General features: G+C 40.1%; 4 protein-coding genes across 6 annotated transcripts; 2 read left to right on the plus strand and 2 right to left on the minus strand.

Annotated features, from left to right (window-relative positions):
- The first annotated feature begins 1209 nt into the window (after positions 1-1209).
- Positions 1210-7592, plus strand: nucb2b (nucleobindin 2b). 2 transcript variants are annotated; one of them, XM_062462090.1, is made up of 13 exons: positions 1210-1333; positions 2028-2165; positions 3084-3191; positions 3288-3420; positions 3529-3635; positions 4490-4675; positions 4780-4870; positions 4991-5049; positions 5619-5711; positions 5891-5980; positions 6098-6268; positions 6446-6506; positions 6607-7592. In XM_062462090.1, exons 1-13 carry the CDS (start codon positions 1331-1333, stop codon positions 6714-6716), a joined length of 1350 nt encoding a protein of 449 aa, XP_062318074.1. In that variant the 5' UTR covers positions 1210-1330; the 3' UTR covers positions 6717-7592. The 2 variants fall into 2 exon arrangements, with proteins under 2 accessions (XP_062318074.1, XP_062318075.1); XM_062462091.1 differs by having other exon boundaries at positions 3532-3635.
- si:dkey-10o6.2 (uncharacterized protein LOC100124608 homolog) lies at positions 6789-10038 on the minus strand. Its single transcript, XM_062462092.1, has 7 exons — positions 9811-10038; positions 9568-9692; positions 9407-9473; positions 9161-9317; positions 8714-8859; positions 8331-8441; positions 6789-8243 (listed from the first exon to the last, which is right to left on the minus strand). Exons 1-7 carry the CDS (start codon positions 9952-9954, stop codon positions 8064-8066), a joined length of 930 nt encoding a protein of 309 aa, XP_062318076.1. The 5' UTR covers positions 9955-10038; the 3' UTR covers positions 6789-8063.
- Positions 10039-10051: 13 nt separating this feature from the next.
- On the plus strand, positions 10052-16609 carry LOC134021353 (patatin-like phospholipase domain-containing protein 2). The gene is made up of 9 exons (XM_062462087.1): positions 10052-10474; positions 11000-11232; positions 11410-11475; positions 11583-11792; positions 12021-12081; positions 12237-12440; positions 12592-12730; positions 15006-15113; positions 15258-16609. The coding sequence occupies exons 1-9, from the start codon at positions 10288-10290 to the stop codon at positions 15586-15588; spliced, it is 1539 nt and encodes a 512-aa protein (XP_062318071.1). The 5' UTR covers positions 10052-10287; the 3' UTR covers positions 15589-16609.
- LOC134021354 (G/T mismatch-specific thymine DNA glycosylase-like) lies at positions 16469-21480 on the minus strand. 2 transcript variants are annotated; one of them, XM_062462088.1, is made up of 11 exons: positions 21360-21480; positions 20576-20644; positions 19705-19871; positions 19122-19471; positions 18947-19016; positions 18664-18799; positions 18469-18551; positions 18286-18380; positions 17991-18162; positions 17629-17805; positions 16469-17284 (listed from the first exon to the last, which is right to left on the minus strand). In XM_062462088.1, exons 2-11 carry the CDS (start codon positions 20629-20631, stop codon positions 17151-17153), a joined length of 1440 nt encoding a protein of 479 aa, XP_062318072.1. In that variant the 5' UTR covers positions 20632-20644; positions 21360-21480; the 3' UTR covers positions 16469-17150. The 2 variants fall into 2 exon arrangements, with proteins under 2 accessions (XP_062318072.1, XP_062318073.1); XM_062462089.1 differs by lacking the exon at positions 20576-20644 and having other exon boundaries at positions 21360-21467.
- Positions 21481-21632: the final 152 nt, after the last annotated feature.

Raw genomic sequence — 21632 nt, forward strand, 5'->3', positions numbered from 1 at the left:
ATGTGTTTAAAAGTGTTGCCATAATAACTGTTTTTGTGTGATGAACAGATGAACCAAATGAATATTTGAATAATTAACTTTTGACGATGTCATTATTCATCATGTTATTATTTGAGTGCCTGAAACATTAATTGATTAGTAACGCTTCTGTTTTACAATAACATTTGCTGTGTTAACTGTTGCATATACTATTGCATCTATTGTTCAAGGACTGTATTCACTCGATTTGTTTGTAATTTGTTCCATACTCACATTAACGTTGGAACACAGCGTGTAGCTGTTGATGGTGTACAATCACAATTCTGCGAGAATGGGTGTTGCTCTATTTTGGTCACTCTACTTTTGCTCATTATGTAGGCCTATATCTAAATTGTTTCATCATTGCTTTGCAAAATTGCAAATGTACAAACTTGTATGCTGTTAATTCAATGATATGCTTTTTTTTCAAGAGAGCACATCGTTAAAACGGCAAATCAATCCCTTTGGATCCGTAAAAACGGAAAATGTACTAGTCTACACGCTTTAGCCTATATATTTATGAATGTTTAGGAATCTGTGATGATAATAAAATTGTCAACAAAACTAATGTAGATACACTAACAATGAGTCAGAAACAGTATTTCTTCTATCGAAACTAAAGATTTTTCACATTTTGAGTCTAGAAAGAAAATCGTAGAATATATGACTGCTTGATTATGGTAATGCAATGTGCTTATATAATCACATCCTCATATTTACATAAAATTAACTGAAATCACTGGAATATGGCATAAAGAAACTGCCTACTATTTTTATAATTTAGAAAGTTATATGCGCTTGATTAAAGCGCTCACACTATACCGCTCACCATCCAATTCCCTGCTATGTACACATAGTGTCAAATGTGCTTGTTTCAAACTGATTGTAAAACAGTTATTGTTTATTATATGGTCATGGGAAACATATTGATTCTAGTTAGAATAATTCAAGTGAAAGACAATTTTGTATTTATTCATCAGATCCACCAGACCTTGCACATGATGAACATTGTCATGATGAAACGCCACGTACAGTTTCTCTCAAAGCACCTTTACTTCACCAAGAACTTTAAAGGGAACATTTGATTGACAAATCACCTGCCCTGTAGGCTGCCAACGCGACTATTTATATGTGAGTCTTGAAATTGCCATCCAATCAGAACATGTAAAGGCGGGACGTTGCCATGGTAAACAGCTTCTTTAGGTTGAGCACCAGTCGAAAGAGAGAAAGACATGACAGCAGCTGTAAACTGGAATTAGTCTTATGAACGGTGGTGAATCGAGTTGCGTTTGCTGCGTTGACTGAAGAACTAATGGTAAGTTTTAATTGTGTTATAACACGAACATGGTTTCCTGCATTTCTTGGGAAGAAAGTACTATACTTCTGATTCTAATTTGTACACAATATTTGAACTTCAAGCAATGGTTGTTATTGCCACGACTATCGCATCGGGGCGAACGCTTGACGATACGCTAGCACTAGCAGCTACTGTACTGTATCTATCAAGTATCTTTAGGTACAAAACAGGAGGGAGTATCGAGATGAAAGAAAGACTATTGAAGTCTATTGTATGGTATTTGTGCAAGGAAACATGGACACTTTGCGATTATTTACAGATGTAAAACAGGTGCACGTTGTCATGCCATTAATGACTGGTTGTGTTCTCTTGGAGTCAAATCCTTAACTAAGGTTTATCTGCCCAACACGTGTGGTTACCAGCCCTTGTTTCCTTCTCGTTAATGTGGGGTCTCTTAGTTTAGAGATTAAGATTAACAAGATTAACTTGTCAACAGTCTATTGGGCTGTGCCAGAATGATGCCTCTTGACAAGATCTACCATGGTAAAATTATGGTCAAGAGTTGGACTATTTGTTTTAAACATTTATTGTAACCATTTAGCATGTATCAGTGAACAGTAAGATACTTATCAGCCCCTCTGACATGCTTTCCCTCCCATGACAACACTGTGTATTTAGCCATTGAACGTCATCCTTATTTCTGTGTACACAGATGTGGTGGGGTAAGGTCTTCTGCCACAGGGCCCTACTTATCCTGAGCCTGTGGCTGTCTGTCCAAGCTGTGCCCATCGCAGTTGACAAAACCAAAGTCAACCCCCCAGAGGAGAAACTGGAGGCCCCACAGAGTGCGGTGAGTGCAGGAGAAGAGCGAGATGCAATAGATGTTTGGCTATTTGCCGTTATAATATAATGTGGCATGGCTCATTTCTGTCTGTGAATTGGGCAAACCTAAAGAGGAGGTGAGATGGGTAATTTCAGAAAGAGCCAGGCCCATACATTTACATTTTCATTTAGCAGACGCTCTTATCAAGAGCGACTTACAGTAAGTACAGGGACATTCCCTCTGAGGCAAGTGGGGTGAGGTGCCTTGCCCAAGGACACAACGTTATTTGACATGGCCGGGAATCAAACTGGCAACCTTCAGATTACTATCCCGATTCCCTAACCGCTCAGCCACCTGACTCCCTAGACATCCCATAGACAGACACATAACATATCCATAGGAAATACACCTTTTAAGACATTTGTTTACATGCAGTTATAGTTGTTGTAAAAGCAATGTTTTCTAATGTATTATGATTATCATCATCATCATTAGTTATTTTGTTTATTGTATTTGTTTGTTTTTGGGCACTAGGAGCCCACATCACTCAGGTAGTGTAAGGCTGGTAATTGGGCTATGGTATGTAGCTGGATGGTAGGACACATGTTTTTTTTTTGCCAGAACAACAGAAAGCCACGGTTGTAGAGAAAGCCACAGTGAGCTAGGCATGACTTGTTTTTCTTACATTCATTGATTAAATCTACCCAAAGATGAATCAGTTTGGAACATGAACTTTCTTTTGTCTGCATACTACCTATCTTGATGCATCAGTGGCCTTTGTTATTTTTATTTATTTATTGTGATTTAAGTTAACAGAACACCACTACAGTTCTTCTACTATCATGGCATGACTACCTAACTGTCATGGCAGAGAAGACTTTGTAGGAGGTATTTTGTTGTAAGCACTTTAATGTTGACTTGTGCTTTTACTTGGCTGTGTTTCAGGACACAGGCCTGCACTATGACCGCTACCTCAGGGAAGTCATCGACTTTCTAGAGAAGGACCAGCATTTCAGAGAGAAGCTCCACAACACAGATATGGAGGACATAAAGGTAGGCCAGCAAACTCACAGGTCAATACCCTTAGTGTTATGATTATTACTAGCCACAGGGACACCTTTTATCAATATGTTTGTGTGTTTCCCACAGCTAGGCAAGCTTGCCAAAGAGCTGGACTTTGTCAGCCATCATGTGAGGACCAAGCTAGATGAACTGAAGAGGCAGGAGGTGAACAGACTCCGAATGCTGATCAAAGCCAAACAGGACGCCGAGGGAAAGAATGGTACACAGTCCAAACATCTGTCTTACCCAAATGTGTCACTTCTTTACAGTGCAACATTTTAATGTGCATCCTAGCTGTTTTTATAATTACATTTCAAATTGATCCCAGCAGACATAAATATTGACCACCAATCCCTGCTCAAGCAGTTTGAGTACCTCAACCACATGAATCCACACACCTTTGAAGTGGAGGACCTGGATCGTCTGATTAAATCGGTATGGATGACCGTCAATATTATGTGCTGTACATATCCAAAAGACTATGTTTTGGTCCTATTTTCAACTCTTGAAAGTTGTATTTTTCAGTTGACAAGAACCCCAAACGTGTCAGCCTACAGGAATGTTGCATTCATCTGGCAAATGGCAATTAATAAGTGAACAGGCTGGTTACAATGATTTCCTCTTATACAAATAGCATGATGAACTGTTGACATTTGCTGTATATTGGGGGGCTTATTTGTTCCGAAGCTCTATTTAAATCAATGCCCTGTGTGTGTGGGTATTGACAAACCAAGAGCTTTCATTTTAGATGTAATTACATGGAAGCATTGAGCTTTTTGTTCTTTGTTGGAAAGAACTGGCTTGCCAGCAGTACATTCCAAATCAGCTTTGACAGTGTAGGGAGTGCCTGTAGCATGTAAACTAACAAGGGATTGCTCAATTCTATGTAAAGTTTTCTTCATGCAAATCAAGCTGCTTTTAGGCTTCTAATCAGGAGATTGTGCATAAAAGACACACACAAGTGGAACAAAAATGATTTAATATACTCTGCACCACGTTTTCATATGACCTAAATAATTGCATGTCACAATTCGCAGCTAACTGCTTTGTTTGGACTATTACCCAAGACCTAATTGTAACCAATTCACATAGGCATATTATCTAGTCAAATATTTCAATAATTCACAATCAGTGGTAAATTCACAAATTACACATGTTCTGATCTAACATATAAGGATGTTTACATACCAGTCTGGATAAGGACTATAATCCTAAATGTATTTCAGCCATTGAACATAATGAATTTACAACATTTGTCATTTAGATTTTTTTTCCTCTCTTTTTCGAAGGCTACCAATGACCTTGAGAATTTTGACAAGGAACGCCACGAGGAGTTCAAGAGGTATGAAATGACGAAGGAGCACGAACGTAGAGAACGTCTGAAGTCCCTGGATGATGAGCAGCGCAAGAGGGAGGAGGAGCATTATGAGGAGATGAAGAAGAAACACGCAGACCACCCTAAAGTCAACCACCCTGTAAGAGGCTGAGACTGGACTCATCCTGAAGGGAGAAGACCCTCTGATGTGAAAGATCTTACGAGTTTGTGTGTGTGTGTGTGTGTGTGTTTGTGTGTGCACAGGGGAGTCAGGATCAGCTGAAAGAGGTTTGGCAAGAGGCTGACGGTTTGGATCCAGATGACTTTGACCCCAAGACCTTCTTCAAATTACATGGTAAAGTAAAAGTTGTAAGGTAATATTCAGCTTGATAGCAATGCATGGTGCAAATGTTCTTTAAATACATATAAAATAATACATTGGCCAGATCTACAGTGTACAATATTGATTTTACAGACACTAATGGAGATGGCTTCTTTGATGAACAGGAGCTTGAAGCCTTGTTCAATAAAGAGGTATGTATCACGCCCCCATGTTTTTATAGTACTGAGGATATGTATAGATGATGCACTTTAGTGCATCATCTATACATGTGTGTGTGTGTGTATATATATATATATATCTATACATACTGTGTGTGTGTGTGTATATATATATATATATAAAGAGGTGGTCTAGATATTTTCATATAAATATACAGTATAAAAGTGTGAATGGGTATAGCTCAATGGTAGTGTGTTGGACTGCAGATAAAAAGATCACAGGTTCAAATCCCCCTTAAATGTATATTTGGATCCAAGGGTCTGCTAAATTATTAGATTCATTTATTAAATGTATGCTAGGGAAAACGTATTATCAACATAATTTAGCCTGAATAGGATGGAAAAAATGATACTTAACTACAAAATGCCTCAACTTGAACTGAACAGAACCGAACAGCACCACCTATCAGGCATATTTAGGTTGCTTCCAAGCCTAAAATGACTAAATATCTAGTATTGAGTTGCTGCGTGTACAGTTTAAAGGTTCTGTTCTATGATCCACTGGGGTCCATAGACCCTCTTGCTGAAGTTTGTGTTTGCAGCTAGAAAAGATCTACAACCCCAATCAAGAGGAGGACGACATGATCGAGATGGAAGAGGAGAGACTGCGCATGAGAGAGCATGTCATGAATGAGGTGAGCTGTCAAATCCAACCATCAATTATTTGATGGTGTTGTACTCAGTTCGGGGTGAAATGTAGTTACTGACATGTGTGGTTGGTTCAGTGTGTAGAAGGGGACCATTATAAATATTGTATCATTCTAGAAGCGTTATTGTCTATGTTAACTTGAGTGCCATACTTTTCTGACTTCAGGTGGATACCAACAAAGACAGACTGGTCTCCATGAATGAGTTCATGGTGGCCACCAATAAGAAGGAGTTCTTGGAGCCAGACAGCTGGGAGGTAGAAGATGGGTCACAACTTCTTCTCTTCCACTTCCTGTATCTATCCATCCATTCCAATTTCAAGGAGGCTCTTTAAAACCTCTTCTGCCTTATTCTCTCTCCTTTCCGCTGTCAGACTTTAGATCAGAACCCCACATACACGGAAGAGGAAATGCGGGAGTTTGAGGAGCACCTGGCCCGTGAAGAGAGTGACCTCAATGAGAAGAATGCCAACTTGCAGAAACAGAAGGAGGAGCTAGAGAAACAGCAAGAGCAGCTCAACGCCCAGAAGATGGAGCTGCAGCAGGTATGGTATATCCACCATGTAGTCAGTTGTACACAATGCACGGTTTTGTTGTCTTGCTGCGTATAGTGTTACTGCTTTAGACTGTTAACTTCCATTTTATATATGGGGTTCCATTCCAAAAGTGCTGCATGCGTCAAATAGACCTTTCCTTGCTCATCTCTTCTTTCTTTTTTTCAGGCAGTAGAACACATGGAAAGAATAAAATCTCAAAATGCAGATGCTCCAGTTGAAGTCCAAGGTAGGTGGAAAGTTACCTTCTACCATTAGCTCAATCATAACTGTTTTTAACAAGGAGTGTAATTTTGAACAATGTCACCTACTGTGACCCATCTGTAAAGGTGGAGCAGCCGTAGTACCGCCCCCTGGAGGGAACGGGCTGCCAGTATTACCAGGAGACAGCCAACCTCTACCCCCTGGTCACCAGCAAGACCTACAAGCACACTCTTAGCAGGCCCCTTACACTGTTTGTTTGTATGAGTGTGTTTGTGTGTCCGTATGCTTGCATCTGTACGAGTGGATCTTGCAATGAGTTGGGCAATTTTCATTTCGTTTTATTGTTTCTAGGTTGGAAAACATGCACCTAAAGCTTTTTTTTTAAAGCAGCCATACAAACTGAACTTTTCAACCCACTCCTAAATCATAACATACCATAGCTGGCTGGAGTAGCTGCTTAACCAACCCAACATGATTTGAAAGAATCAATGAAACAGACAAATCTGTGGACTTTTTTTTTTTTTTTTTGTCACAACCAGTGTGCTTTCCTGAATGGAGACTGCACTGGGAAGATGGTGAAGAAATTAGTAATTTCGTGTTTATATATACCGTTGTTACTTAAGTAACTTGTAAGTGTATTTATTTTTGAAATTCTGATTTTAGGTTTGGCAGTGTGGAGGGTGGGGACAGTTCCAGGAATTATATCTATGCTGCTAGATAATATGCGTACCTAGATTGGGTAAAAGCTATATTAAACAGGCACTGTTGTGTTTAGTTGGTCATGCCCTCTTGACGTTGAGGCACAATATTCTGTTTCATTGTGGGGTTTTGTCTATTCATCACAAAGATAAGCATTCACTCACCACATTTTCTGCCACTCTTTCTTTGGAGATACTGCAGTAAAGTTGACTGTATATTTCACATTGATGAATTGTTCAATATTAATAACCGTACACATTGCCTTCCTGTGATAATTGACATGGGCTATGAAGATTGGTTACAAAAATGATTGAATGTTATTTTTTTTTGGTATCTATTGTAATATCCTTTGTTCATTGTGATTGTCAATATACTATATGTTTGAGACTGTAAAAGTAAAGGACTAAATTGACTTGGGCTTTCATAACTTCCACATTAGAGGAATTGTGATGATTCAAAACGTATTGATATTGTAGGACCACTTGCAACCATTCAAAAGAGTATGATAAAAAAAGGCCCAGTTACCAGTACATATTTTGTTAATCCATTTGAACTCCTAGTTGCTTTCCTCAAATCAATATTTCTGTACTGAATATTAAACCAATTCAGCTTACATTTGTATTTGTAGTTATTTAAATGTGAGTTATTCACATTGAGCCTTTGGCCTAAAGTTAAAATGCACAAATCTGGTCAACATTAAGACAGAATATAAAGAGACAATATATTTAAACAACCACATTCAGTAAATTTGAATGTTTTTCAGTATGTAACTAAAGTTGAGGAAGACTGGTTAAATTACTATGGTTTGGTGTCAAATACATAATTAAATGATGTCATTGTAATTAAATTTACAAACTAGTTTAAAACTGAGCCCTGGTAATGTTCAATTTTTTCCATAGGAGTCATTAAAGCGTTCAATGAGGTAGGTTCCAGCCTTGACAGGTGGATACTTATTTGAGCCGTTGCAACAAATCACAAGAGCTTCATCATCCGGCTGCACGAAGAAAGCCAGAGACTGGCGTGTACTGGAGTCTCCAGCAGGAGGAAGCAAAACCCTGTGGACCTGGAGGTCAAAGATGAAATGAAAGACTTTTGATAATATGTCAACTATGTGTTCATTAGCTGTGATAACCAGGGCTAGAGTACTCACTGCTGAGATGAACGTATCACTGGTCCATCTCTGCATCAGGTCAGCAATATTGATTAGGACTGTCCCGGGTATACTGGGAGCAGAGATGTACTCTCCAGACCTACTTAGAACCTGAGGGAAGCAAGGAATGTCAAAATACAAGACTGGAGGGTATGATGGAGTCTGGTCATTGTTTGCCTAGTGGTATGACTTTGTTCTGCAATTAATGTGATCCACCAAGTTTAGATGACCAACCGCCATATCCCATATGTACCTGAGTAAACGTGGCTAAAGGCCACTCACTGGCAAAGATGTTTGGAACCAAATATCTCACTTCTTGTTTACAGCTGGCCAGTAAAAATCACAGGAAGAGAGTCTTCAAAATGGTTCGTTTCTTTTGTTACCTGCAGGCCTCCCTCATGGCTTTGGAAGACCAGTGTGATGCTGCCATAGTCCGAGTGTTCTCCACAGCGCAGCTGTCCCTCCTTGACACTCTCGCTCATCACAGGGGGGTAGTACAGGGACCGCAGGGTGCTACCATTCTCATCACCTATGGGGGGGGGGGGGGGGTGCCATAATTTAGTACCAATTAAACAATTACAATTACTTTTGTCTGCACCATACACTTGTTTGGACGCTGCCTGTCTGCCCCTGCCTACCCAGGAGTCATTGCCTGACCATCAAAATAGTCATTTTTCTTAATTGTGTGTCATGAGAGGTTTAGTTCTGAACAGGTTTATGGGGAAACACCTTTGCCTTGGCCCTATGAATTAAATTATTATTCAAAAGACACTGTTAATCTGCTAAACTATCCAGACTTTTCTGGTCCCACCCTATGTGGCCATACTCACTTCCTATGTATTTGTGTGCACTGAGGAAGACGTCGGCTTCCAGGCCCAAACTGTGAGCCATGACCCTGAGGACACCAAGAGAAAGCTCTTTGCAGCGCAGGAAGAACGATGTCTGGATTTTCCTGAACCCTGTGACACTTTCTGTCGATGGCCATATCTAAACAACAAGCAGGGAGAGTTGCATGAGGACGAGACTAGATCAGTGACTTGATTTCAATTAATTGGTATCGAGAAAGATATCGTTACTATATCAGTCCGAAGAGATGCAGTGTTGAATGCTTCCTTTAGGTCTCCTGGTCGTCGTGGATTTAGCCTTTGGTCAGCGTAAAAAAAGAATGTGTGATTTGTCATAACTGGTGGTATGGCTTATGTAAAAGAGCGCAGGAATTTGGAATAAAGGACTACACCGTTCAGTCTCCGACGACACCCATCCATGGTTCGGGTTGTTAACAAAACTTTTCCTGCTGAAAGGAAGTTTGAATTCTTCTGATTGAAGGAAGAATTTCTTAGAAATTTCCATAACCGCATCCACCTTAGAAGACAAATGTAGTGATACCATGAATACCTCAAAGTGCAATGATTACTCTTATGTATTTTCTAAATGTAGGCTAATAATGCAAATCAGATCGAGAGGAGCAGCTGCAACTCACTTCTTGCTGAGTTATTCCAGTGTTTTTCAGATAGACAAATCCCACTTCAGTGAATGCTGTTCGCAATTCCTTGGTCAAATGTTCATCCAAAGCATCTTTATATCCTAATGTGTGCGCACTAAAATCAATAACTGGTATATTCATGTTGTCAAAACGAAAAGGCAGATACAAAGTGTAAAATCCTTGTGGAAAGTAGCCAACCAGGTGAAGTGGTATCTTCCTTGTGTTGTCGAATCATGTGACATGTTGAGCCAATAGAAATTCCAGTTGATTATAAACAGTTGAGCCATCAACTTTTCACTTACAATCTGAGAACTGAGATAAAGTACTGTGTTGTTCACGTAATGAGACAAAATACGTAGAGGGATGGTTTTTAAATAACTTAAAGATATCATCTCAATGTACTGCGATTTATAAATTTTGGATACTTGACAGGCCATTACCCCAAACTGTTTTACTATAGAAATACATGTGAGCATGCTTAATTTGGAAGGAGAATGGAGTATTTCTTTTGCAGGTTGTGGGTTCATGGGAATCTATTATGTTGGAGCTTCAGCTTGTTTGCTCGAGCATGTCTCCCACCTCGTTCAAGACGCTTCTAAAATGTATGGAGCTTCGTCAGGTGCTCTAATGGCTGCAGTTCTAACCGTCGGAATGCCCATTGGTAAGTAGGCTACAACTACAAAGTTTTGTTTCAAAAATTCATTTAGTCAGTTGGTTGCCAGAGGTTCTCAGCCCCTAAATGCAGTCAAAGCATGTTATCAATAATACATTTATGAATTTATTTTACAATGAGTCATCAAAAGTGCCATTCTTGTACCAAGGCATTCCTATTTTTATTCTAATGAATATTGTAAAGCAGAAAACAAATCTACGCATTCCAGAAAGTTGTGACAACTTACTCTGGTCTAATTGCATATAATGTTTCACTTAAACTAACTTAAGATGAGGCAATTCCCATTCCTTTTGAGGTCACCTGCCACCCTTTGGACATTTGTCATTCCATAACTGCATGGCAGATATCCTTTATGCATCAAAGATAACCTGTTTATCTTGGGGGGGGGGGGGGATTGTATGCCGCAACATTTTGGTTGGCCCTACCAAATCTCACGCCAAGGTTTTTTGAAACGTTGGCAGCCCTGCTTTATTATGGTGCATATTCAGAAATCCATGTTTCCCTCTTATGCAGAGCAGTGCTGTGAGAATTTGATGTACATGGCCAAGGAGGCCAGAAAGCGTAAACTTGGTCCTCTGCACCCAAGCTTTAACCTGCTGAAGATCGTGCGTGACGCTATGGTCCGACACCTCCCAGATGACGCTCACATCCGAGCCACAGGCAAACTCTGTGTGTCCCTCACTAGAGTGTCCGATGGGCAGAATGTGCTGGCATCAGAGTTTGACACTAAGGAGGAACTCATCCAGGTACAGAGGCCATGGACAAAGGGTAGGGGATCAAATAAGGGCCACATATACTTTGCATCTGTAAAAAAGTTTTTGCATCTGTAAAAACGTTTTTGCATTTGTAAAAAAGTATTATGCATACTGTATATTACAGATAGTATGATATGAACAAATAATTAAACCCTTTTTTATTTCCAGGCCCTTCTTTGTAGCTGCTTCATCCCCTTTTACTGTGGTGTCATACCTCCTACCTACCGAGGAGTGGTAAGGGAAACAATGGTCATGCCAATATGGATGTTCTTTTATTTCCTTGATTAAGGGCTCCTTCAATGTGTCCTCCTCACACTCAACACCATCTGCCTGTATTTCAGAGTTATGTGGACGGTGCCATCAGTAATAACCTTCCCCACTGCAAAATGCCCAACACCATCACAGTGTCCCCTTTTTCAGGCAAAAGTGGCATCTGTCCAAGAGACAGCACCATGAACTTCCACGAGGTGCGCTTCAATAATGTCAGCATCCAGGTGAATACTGAGAACATGTACCGGGTGACCAGTGCTTTCTTCCCACCAGAGCCTGAGGTGAGGTTCTATGATGGTTTTATGTTGTTTTTTCAACCTCTGTGACAGTTAAGGTCCTCTAAAAAGCAACCTCCTGTAGTCCCCCTAGTCCCTGTATTAACAGAGAAATTAATTATCCAGTCCTGCTGGATCAGACATGAGTTTATCTCTTTAGAATTAAAAGAGGGTTTGATACGACAATTGAGTAAAAAAAATGGTTATGTAATATACATTTCTTATGAGTGACAGATAATGGCAGAGATCTGCCATAATGGATACATGGACACTCTTCGCTTCCTACAAGAGAACAGTGAGCTCCCCTTCTAACCTTAAGGTTTTGTGTTTCAATTTGGTTTTGTTTCAATGTGGTTTCAGACCTTACTGTATGTGTGTGTGTGTACTGTAAAATATAGATTTAACATGTTGGTTTATAGGACTGAGCGAACAGTATCTTTCATGTTTTAGACCTTCTCAGAACTGGGAGCCCTTCCACCAGTTGGTTGACAGAAGTAGACTCTCCCAAACCTTCTTGTTGTGAAACGGAGTACGATCCAACTGAAGCTGAGGAGACTGAGTCTGCAAATAACTTGTTACTCAAGCCTCAACGCAAGCCGCACTGGTGGCTGGACCCACAGAGAACTGAGAACCTACCAGTCCTTATCAAGAAAGGTATAACATCCGTGATATGAATTACAAGAAATGGTCTTAATAGTGCATGTTTGCAAAACATTTAGTTACAAAATATGTTCAGAATATCTCTCCTTTGTAGTCATTTTTATATATATGCAGCCATGCATCCTGAATGCTCTATCTGTGTTAGTGTTGTGTGAGGCATGCAAGGAGAGACACACGGGTGGTCTGCTTGCTCAGGGTACTGAACTTCTCCCGGGGCGAGTGGCGTCCTTCATGCTGATGCCCTACACACTACCTGTGAAGGCGGCTTACTCCATGACTCAGAAGTAAGAGGCACTAGAGCTGTGATCCATCTACATGAGTACTTACAGTTAGGTCCATAAATATTTGGACATTGACACAATTTTCATCATTTTGGCTCTGTATACCACCACAATGGATTTGAAATGAAACAATCAAGATGTGCTTTAAGTGCAGACTTTCAGCTTTAATTTCAGGGTATTTACATCCAAATCAGGTGAACGGTGTAGGAATTACAACACATTTTATATGTGCCCCCCCCCCTTTTTAAGGGACCAAAAATAATTGGACAAACTAACATAATCATAAATCTAATTGTCACTTTTAATACTTGGTTGCAAATCCTTTGCAGTCAATGACAGCCTGAAGTCTGGAACCCATAGACATCAAAATACGCTGGGTTTCGTCCCTGGTGATGCTCTGCCAGGCCTCTACTGCAACTGTCTTCAGTTCCTGCTTGTTCTTGGGGCATTTTCCCTTCAGTTTTGTCTTTAGCAAGTGAAATGCATGCTCAATTGGATTTAGGTCAGGTGATTGACTTGGCCATTGCAGAACATTCCACTTCTTTGCCTTAAAAAACTCTTTGGTTGCTTTCGCAGTATGCTTCGGGTCATTGTCCATCTGCACTGTGAAGCGCCGTCCTATGAGTTCTGAAGCATTTGGCTGAATCCGAGCAGATAATATTGCCAGAAACACTTCAGAATTCATCCTACTGCTTTTGTCAGCAGTCACATCATTGATAAATACAAGGGAACCAGTTCCATTGGCAGCCATACATGCACACGCCATAACACTACCTCCACCATGCTTCACTGATGAGGTGGTATGCTTTGGATCATGAGCAGTTCCTTCCCTTCTCCATACTCTTCTCTTCCCATCATTCTGGTACAAGTTGATCTTGGTCTCATCTGTCCATAGGATGTTGTTCCAGAACTGTACAGGGTCTTTTAGATGTTTTTTGGCAAACTCTAATCTGGTCTTCCTGTTTTTGAGACTCACCAATGGTTTACATCTTGTGGTGAACCCTCTGTATTTACTCTGGTGAAGTCTTCTCTTAATTTTTGACTTTGACACAGATACGCCTACCTCCTGGAGAGTGTTCTTGATCTGGCCAACTGTTGTGAAGGGGTTTTTCTTCACCAGGGAAAGAATTCTTCTGCCATCCACCACAGTTGTTTTCCGTGGTCTTCCGGGTCTTTTGGTGTTGCTGAGCTCACCAGTGCGTTCTTTCTTTTTAAGAATGTACCAAACAGTTGATTAGGCCACACCTAATGTTTTTGCTATCTCTCTGATAGGTTTGTTTTGATTTTTCAGCCTAACGATGGCTTGCTTCACTGATGGTGACAGCTCTTTGGACTTCATATTGAGAGTTGACAGCAACAGATTCCAAACACAAATACCATACTTGAAATGAACTCTAGACCTTTTATCTGCTCCTTGTCAATGAAATAACGAACTCCCATGAGGGAATAACATACACCTGGCCATGGAACAGCTGAGCAGCCAATTGTCCAATTACTTTTGGTCCCTTAAAAAGGGGGGGGGCACATATAAAATGTATTGTAATTCCTACACCATTCACCTGATTTGGATGTAAATACCATGAAATTAAAGCTGAAAGTCTGCACTTAAAGCACATCTTGATTGTTTCATTTCAAATCCATTGTGGTGGTATACAGAGCCAAAATGATGAAAATTGTGTCAATGTCCAAATATTTATGGACCTGACTGTATATGTCATGTTATGCCACGTTGCTTTGCGTTGTCTTGTCCTAAGAATTTCAGTGCCCAGTCTGACCCTGTGTTGGGCTGTGTACCTGACAATAAAAGACTTGAACTTGAACATGTTAAGGCTTCCGGCATTGAAAATGATCAAACCCAATGTGGAATCGCTTACTTCTCGAGCCTAACATTTCTTATCATGCCTAACATTATTGTTGCTTGCTTTCCTACAGGTACACTCTTGCACTTTTGAGATTTATGTTGTTTAATTTGTAACTTGTTTAACTACTTGCTCTTATGTTTCTTCCCATTGGCACTTGGTTGCTTATCACAGTAAATGCTCATGTTTTGGCTTCCTACAATGTTTTTTGGGCTATCTCGTTGTTTATGATCATTGACTTATGCTCTTTTTGTAAAGCTCTCTCTTGGAAGTCGCTTTGGATAAAAGCGTCTGATAATGAATAAATATCAGTAGAGTCTGTTGATCAAAGTTTTGTGGGGAAATAATTTTATTATGTGCCAGTATAACTCTTTGATAAGTTTGTTATTTTAATGGTTTAAACCTCTGATGCACTTTAGACTGGTGAACTGGATCCCAGATGTATCTTGTGATATGCGCTGGCTCTACAGTATGGCTGGCGATATCTACAAACAGGCCTGGAAGAGCACAGACGATAAGATAAACAGGTGTGTCCGGTCCATAAAGAAATTAATTAATTAAAATATATTTAAGAGTTTGTATACCACTGTACAATGCAGTTATGCTATAGTTCTCTCATTCAGGGCCAGTACTTTTTCCATTAATTAAAATAGTGTGTGTGTATGTTCCAGTGAGGGTCCCCTGCGGCGGTGCTGTAGTCTGCCCTCAGGCCTGGAGGTGTGTGCACAGAAAGAAAAGGAGCAGGATCTGTCTTCCCTTCCAGATACGATCAACACCAACTATTTATATTGTAGCACTTGTGATAACCAGCCAGAACTGCCCCTGACCCCACCCTCCACACCACCCACCAAATCGATGCTTAAAAAAGGGGCTTCACCTTCCAAAATAGGAGGGGGTTGGGGTTCAGGACTGAGTCGAGCTGTTGGCTGGATGCGTGGCAATGCCTCATCTGAGCAGTCGTCAAGCCCCAGTTCCTCTAAGGATAAGCAATCCTCTCCGTGACATCAGACAACCACTTCATAGCTTACTTATGAAATCAGAAGTAAATAAATTGGTGTTTGATACGGTTTTTATCCTTTATTGCATTTATCCTTACTGTTTTTTAGTAGTGTCCTTCCTGTAGCACCAGATTACAGGGTTTTTAGGTTTTGAGCATTAAATACTCAAAAAATAATGACTGGGACCGGGACCGTCCTTAAGATTCCCTGACACAAAAGTAAATTTCTAATAGCCTAAAGGATATTTAGTAATATGGTTTTGAATTGCTTGACAGACGTACTTGCACTAGTTCAGTTTAGTAAGCATTATGTAAATTACACTTAAATCACATTTCCCTCGTGGTATTTTCAATTGAGTGAAAAGAATATAGGCATACTAATACATAATGACATTTTATTAAAACTCCCAACTTCCACAAAAAAAAGGTTCAACATAAGCATACAAAAGATGTAGCTACCTCTAAACTTGCACTCGTTGTCTTGGTTGTTGTTACCTGAACATTCCAAATAAGACAAGACATGATTTCACATACAAGACATGATTCTGACAAATTATTTTACCATATAAGTTGCATTCATAAGTCTGGTTTAAAAGTAGTATCTGAGTGAACATGAACGTTGGTATGCAATGATAAGAGAACTGCTCCTTATTTATGACGTAGGTTTTTCTTTTTTTAATGCAAAAGAGTTGAGCAACAGTTATTGGTGGACCTTGAATCCTGCATAAACATCAGATCTCAAGACAATGTCTTTACAGTTCATCTCATTGAGTGAGCCATAACTACTTTCAGACTGCAAAAGTAACAACCCAAAAAACAATGGGCAACAAAATCTTCATTAACAAAGTTCTAAACATGAGATGCCTATTGTAAAAAAGAAAAGAAAAAGCACCCGTTTGAGTATTGCAAAAAGAAAGTGTTCTGTGAGGACATCCTTGAATCTTTTATATCAAGTGGTGTGTAGTTCTTTCTGATCATCACTCAGTACCTGCTGTCGAAGGCACAGAATTGATAAAAATAGACAAGCTAGCTAAACCATAACACATTTCATACAGTCTTACTGTAATATGTTCAAACATGTGCATTTAGGACTTTATAACTTGTATATGTTAAAAATAAGGGCATTATAACAACCATCAGAACAGTAGTAAATCCAATATGTGTGTTAACACATACTAAATCATTATGCAGTGAAGTACAGTACAAGAAAAAGAAAAATGTTTTCAATAGGTGACCAATTGTCACCTATTTTGGTGTCATAATTGTCAAGTCCCTGATTTCACATTTAAGAGGCTGCCTTGAGGGCAATCTTACAAACACACTTATAAAGAATATATAAAAATGTTTTTTTAAATGTAACGTATTCTCTAAAAACAGGCCCCATGTCTTCTAGCAGTGTATATTAAACTAACTGACTAATAAAAAAAAATAAAAAAAGACTGCAATTTGAAAATGGTCTTCTTCAAACTGAGGTGCAGCTTCTTGTGAAGGAAGAACAGGGCGTTGAGCTCCAGGTGTCCTGATAGGGCCTGTAGTGCCCTTTCCCTCTTGCTTAAACGTTTGCAGGTCAAGTCTGTGGCTCCTTAGAGCCCTCAATGTCTGGGATCTGATCTGCAAAGGACTGAGTCATCCACTGTCCTTCTGGGATCTGCCCCTCTGAGGTGGGGTTTGTTTGGGCTGTGGTCGCCTTCTCTGCCTTATCTGAAAAAGAGGCACAGTGATGTTTGTTTGACATGAAACTTCGGGCGCTCCGCCGGCTCACCGGACTACCGCACCATGTAGGCTGAGGCCTCAAGGTGGCTTGGGTTTGGATCTGGCCCAAGCCCTTTACTCCCTTCTCTTTCTTTCCCCACATTTACTGTCCTCTCCAAACACAGTATGTCCATCATAAAATAATAAAAGGCCGAAATCCCAGCCAAAAATATATCTTTAACATTCAAATCCACAAAATCTCTCTGAATTCAAACTCTCTGGGACTGTTTCCATGATGAGTAAACTGCCTCTTTAGTTTCCCAGAAGAGGGTCCAGGGTTTGTCCACACTAACCTGTGTTTTGAGCTGCTGAGAAAGTACAGTGGCCGTTGCTCTGGCCCTCTGCCGGGGCTTGGTCCTGATTCTGTCCCTGGGCTCCCTCAGGCCCACCCTCCACATAAGTTCCCCCGAAGGCTCCTTCGTAACCCGGGTCGTACTGCTCCTCCTTGATTGCCATCCTCTTGGCATCCTCTGTAATGTGGAAGAAACAATGTATTTTTTACTGAAATGTACCCCAAAATTTAATCTGTCAGGCAGAACATTGTTTTTAAGAACATTTATAGCAAATTTCATTTCTAGCTCTTTGGTTCTAGCGACATCCATCGGCAATCAGGGTGTATTGTGAGTTTGCGTAAGTGTTTTACTTTATAACTTACCCTTGGCCAGACCCAGATCAAAGGTATACTTCAACTCCTCGATTTCATCGCTTCTAGCCACACCCTTTAGCTGGTCCCTAAGCTCTCTCAGCTTGATGTAGAAGTGGACTTTGTCCTGGGCACGGGGAAACTGGGCACAGCGGGCACTGGACGATGGCATCAGATACAAGGCCTGTGGGGGGCATTGGAATGTTTTAGTTTAAAGAAATTCCACATATTTGAATAGGTACGCCTAGGTAGCCCAAATTTACAGTTCATTGAGCACACCGAATGAAAAAAAGTGCAGCGCTCTCACCACTTCGCAGTCAGGTATTTTGTGTGGTTGCAGACCAAATGTAAGTGTCTTTGGCTTTTTACCAAACATCTCTCTGCAGAACATTTCATAAATGCCTAAAAACAAGAAACACCAATTTAGCATTCATGACAGTGATGACTGTGCCATGCAGTAGCTTAACATGTCATGTCAACATTTCCTTACATTTTCCGTTGAAAACAGCTATGAGAGGCTTGAATTTCTTCAGTTTCTCAACAAGAATTTTTCCTCCCTCTCGCAATTCTTTGCTATTTGGGACAGATGAACAGTGGTTGTCAAAATTGAATATGGTTTCATCAATAGCTATTATTCTTTAACTTGCATCAAAATATAATTTCATCTAAAGGGTCTCTTGATTACGTTGAGAGGTCTTTGCTTCCAGGAGTGGCCCTGGCCACCATGTTGGTGAAGCCAATCTTGTACTTCTCAGGTAGTGAGGTGTCGGCCATGTGGTTGAGCAGTTCATCTGTGAACCCAGACAAGAACAGACACTTCCCTGCAAACACAGGGTCAGGATTGAATATTTTTTTTGCCACACACAAATTAATACCCAACTGCAATCTGTCAGTCTTGCACAGGCACAGTTCAGTACACGCTACTACATTTGTTCACACAATAATACATAAATTTACATGAAACTTACAGAAATGGTTTCCTGGGCCAGGGAACCATCGTCCAATATAGGCTGCCATTAGACCTGGGTTTATTCCAATCTGCAGGACAAGATGAAGCTTATTTCAGTATTGACACTTATCATTTGGTCAACAAAACTGTGTTGTAACAGAGTGTCATGACGCCAATAGTATATTCCAACTTACAATCACATAGTCAAGGTTGTATTCCAGGAGGTCTGGTAGTGTTTTTGTCATAACCTCTTCCTCGCTCATCCCCTTGAAGCGGTCTACTTTCCTCTTCACCTTCTTGAAGGTCTCATCTATCTTCTCCTGCTTCCCATCACCCTCTGCCCCCTCCTTTCCTTTCTTGGGCTTGGGGCCTGGTTTGGCCTTGGGAGCATTGGGGTCCTTGACTACCTTAGGTGTCTTTGGAGGCTTGGGTTCCTTTGGAGGCTTGGGTTCCTTTGGAGGCTTGGGTTCCTTAGGAAGTTTGGGTTGCTTGGGAGGCTTAGGTTCCTTTGGCTGTGCCTGCCTCCCTCTCTTTTTGGCTGGTTCTGCAAACGTGGGAGAGAACCTAAAATTAGGCTACTTACTTTGACCGCATTGAGCAAGGTTTGGTATTTTTTTCTTATAAGTAAATGCATGGACAAGCATTTTGTTCCACAAGTTACTTAGTTTGATTCATTTTAAGTACAAGAGGTCACCGAGTACTATAAAGATATATTTCCCAGCCCTTTCCGTTCATTGTCTAAATAAAGCATAAAGTGTTATTAATGTATAATTGTACGTTTGGCTAGGTTGGCAGGCTCTTGCTGAAGCATGGGGTCCTGATTAGAGCCCATCTGGGCCATGGCCATCTCCTCCCTCTGTCCCTCAAAGTAGTGAGGACTGTGAAGCTGGTGGTGGTTTGAATACTGCGCCTGCAGAGCTTGCAGCTGCTGAGTCGACTGAATCCTGGTTTTAAAAGAAGAAGAAAAAAGACAATAGAATATTGAAGCATATGTTTAAAAGCAGTCTTCACACACACATTTCATATTCCCACTCCAAACCAAACTCTAAGTATGATCAGGTAATGACATATGCTTTTTTTTGCATCCCAGCAAATTTGTCACATTTACTTGAAATAATTAAACACAATTGTCCATTATAACAAAACGCTTTGTTACAATGAACCAAAGGGTTACCACTTGCTTCGTAGCTCATAACAACAGAAAACCACTCAATACACTGCAAGAGATGTCTCAGTATTGCATTGAGCTAATAATGATCATCATTAATTAACATTCATTTAGCACCACCGTAACATTTTCTTTTTTCTTTTTTTATACAGCTGCTACAGACTTACAATATTTAGCTTACTTTGATATCTATATTATTGTAAAGACTGGCAACTGCATGGGATTACATTACAGGTAACCTATGCCTAATGTCACTGTCTCAGATAATAAAATGTTCTCACACAGTATCATTTGCCATGGTTCAACACTGCACTGATGCACTTCGCCAGTTAGTGCAATAGAAGGATGCAGGTCAAACAGTGGTGTGAAACAAACAAAAACACATGCTTTCATTTTCAGATTCATAGCACTGGGGCCCTATACGGGAACTTAGTTCAAAATGTGTGTCCTGGGCCATTTCTTACGGGGGGAGTAACTCACCACTGCTGAAGGTATTCCGAAGGGACAGGCAGAGATCCATACAGCTTTTCCTCCATCTTAACGGTTATACTTAATTAAATAGATCAATATTTATGTTGACGACACAGAATTGACGTTGGGCATGTTTTGTAGCATAACAATACTCTGGCAGTGTATGAAACTGAATGCATGTGCACAAACAAGATATTCAAATATTGATTTGATAAAGGTGCATCACAAATGATAAGGGAACATGAAAGAACAGGTTGGTCACACCAATGTTTGGTATAGATTTAGCTAATATTTGACTCAATCTGTTATTAGATAGCTAAAACACGGATATTTTAAGATGGCAAGCTAACGCGTTACGACTTTTAATTTGCATGGCCAGTCCTTAGTCCTCTTGCTAGCATGCTAGACAACGACCATGGTTCATTAAATGATTTTTAGACACGTCTAGGTAGCGCGCTACAGCAACACCCGGCCTTGGTACGTGTACATATATATATATATATATATATATATATAAACCTATAACGTCTCACGTAAAGGAATCGTATTGCATGGATTTGAACGACATTTACATATCTGTGTAACAGACCATATTTTAATACAGACTCATTCCAGATCGACGAGACAAGTTAGTAGCTAGCTACCTACTACTAGCAGGACTAGCTACTCCGCTAATGTTAGCTAGCCAGTTAGCATGGATGAATGACTAGAGCTAGCTATCTTACCTAGGTTCCAGTGAATATCTTTCATATACATACGTATTTATCCCATATCAGACTACATATATACATACCTCCAAAATATATGATAATGAGTGATATTTTCGTCCCAAAAATGATGTAAGCGAATCACTTTCGCGCTCTGTGCATTATACTTGCTGAAGATGCTTCAAACAACAAAGACTTGACAGCAAAGCACGTCAACTTTAACGTAGGGAGATACCATTTGAAGTGTTCAGGTGACACGGCATGGGAAATCTAACATTTTTATGTAAGAAATGTATTTATGTATTGCTGCACTGGCCCATATATAATTTTTTATGTAAAATTATTATTAGTATTGAATC

The sequence above is a fragment of the Osmerus eperlanus genome, chromosome 5, assembly GCF_963692335.1.
Source record: "Osmerus eperlanus chromosome 5, fOsmEpe2.1, whole genome shotgun sequence".
Lineage (NCBI taxonomy): Eukaryota > Metazoa > Chordata > Actinopteri > Osmeriformes > Osmeridae > Osmerus > Osmerus eperlanus.

Excerpts from the sequence above, each read along its gene's own strand:
- nucb2b (XM_062462090.1), top strand. Across the intron at positions 4,676-4,779 it reads ACCCTAAAGTCAACCACCCT|GGGAGTCAGGATCAGCTGAA; the intron begins GTAAGAGGCTGA and ends GTGTGTGCACAG. Across the intron at positions 5,050-5,618 it reads AAGCCTTGTTCAATAAAGAG|CTAGAAAAGATCTACAACCC; the intron begins GTATGTATCACG and ends TTGTGTTTGCAG.
- si:dkey-10o6.2 (XM_062462092.1), bottom strand. The coding sequence starts at position 9,954 with ATGAATATACCAGTTATTGATTTTAGTGCGCACACATTAGGATATAAA. Across the intron at positions 8,860-9,160 it reads TGCACACAAATACATAGGAA|GTGATGAGAATGGTAGCACC; the intron begins GTGAGTATGGCC and ends CCCCCCCCATAG. Across the intron at positions 8,244-8,330 it reads GTGATACGTTCATCTCAGCA|GTCCACAGGGTTTTGCTTCC; the intron begins GTGAGTACTCTA and ends TTTGACCTCCAG.
- LOC134021353 (XM_062462087.1), top strand. The coding sequence starts at position 10,288 with ATGCTTAATTTGGAAGGAGAATGGAGTATTTCTTTTGCAGGTTGTGGG. Across the intron at positions 11,233-11,409 it reads CTAAGGAGGAACTCATCCAG|GCCCTTCTTTGTAGCTGCTT; the intron begins GTACAGAGGCCA and ends TTTTATTTCCAG. Across the intron at positions 11,793-12,020 it reads TCTTCCCACCAGAGCCTGAG|ATAATGGCAGAGATCTGCCA; the intron begins GTGAGGTTCTAT and ends TATGAGTGACAG.
- LOC134021354 (XM_062462088.1), bottom strand. The coding sequence starts at position 20,631 with ATGGAGGAAAAGCTGTATGGATCTCTGCCTGTCCCTTCGGAATACCTT. Across the intron at positions 18,552-18,663 it reads GGAAGCAAAGACCTCTCAAC|CAAAGAATTGCGAGAGGGAG; the intron begins GTAATCAAGAGA and ends TGTCCCAAATAG. Across the intron at positions 18,381-18,468 it reads AGCTGTTTTCAACGGAAAAT|GCATTTATGAAATGTTCTGC; the intron begins GTAAGGAAATGT and ends TCTTGTTTTTAG.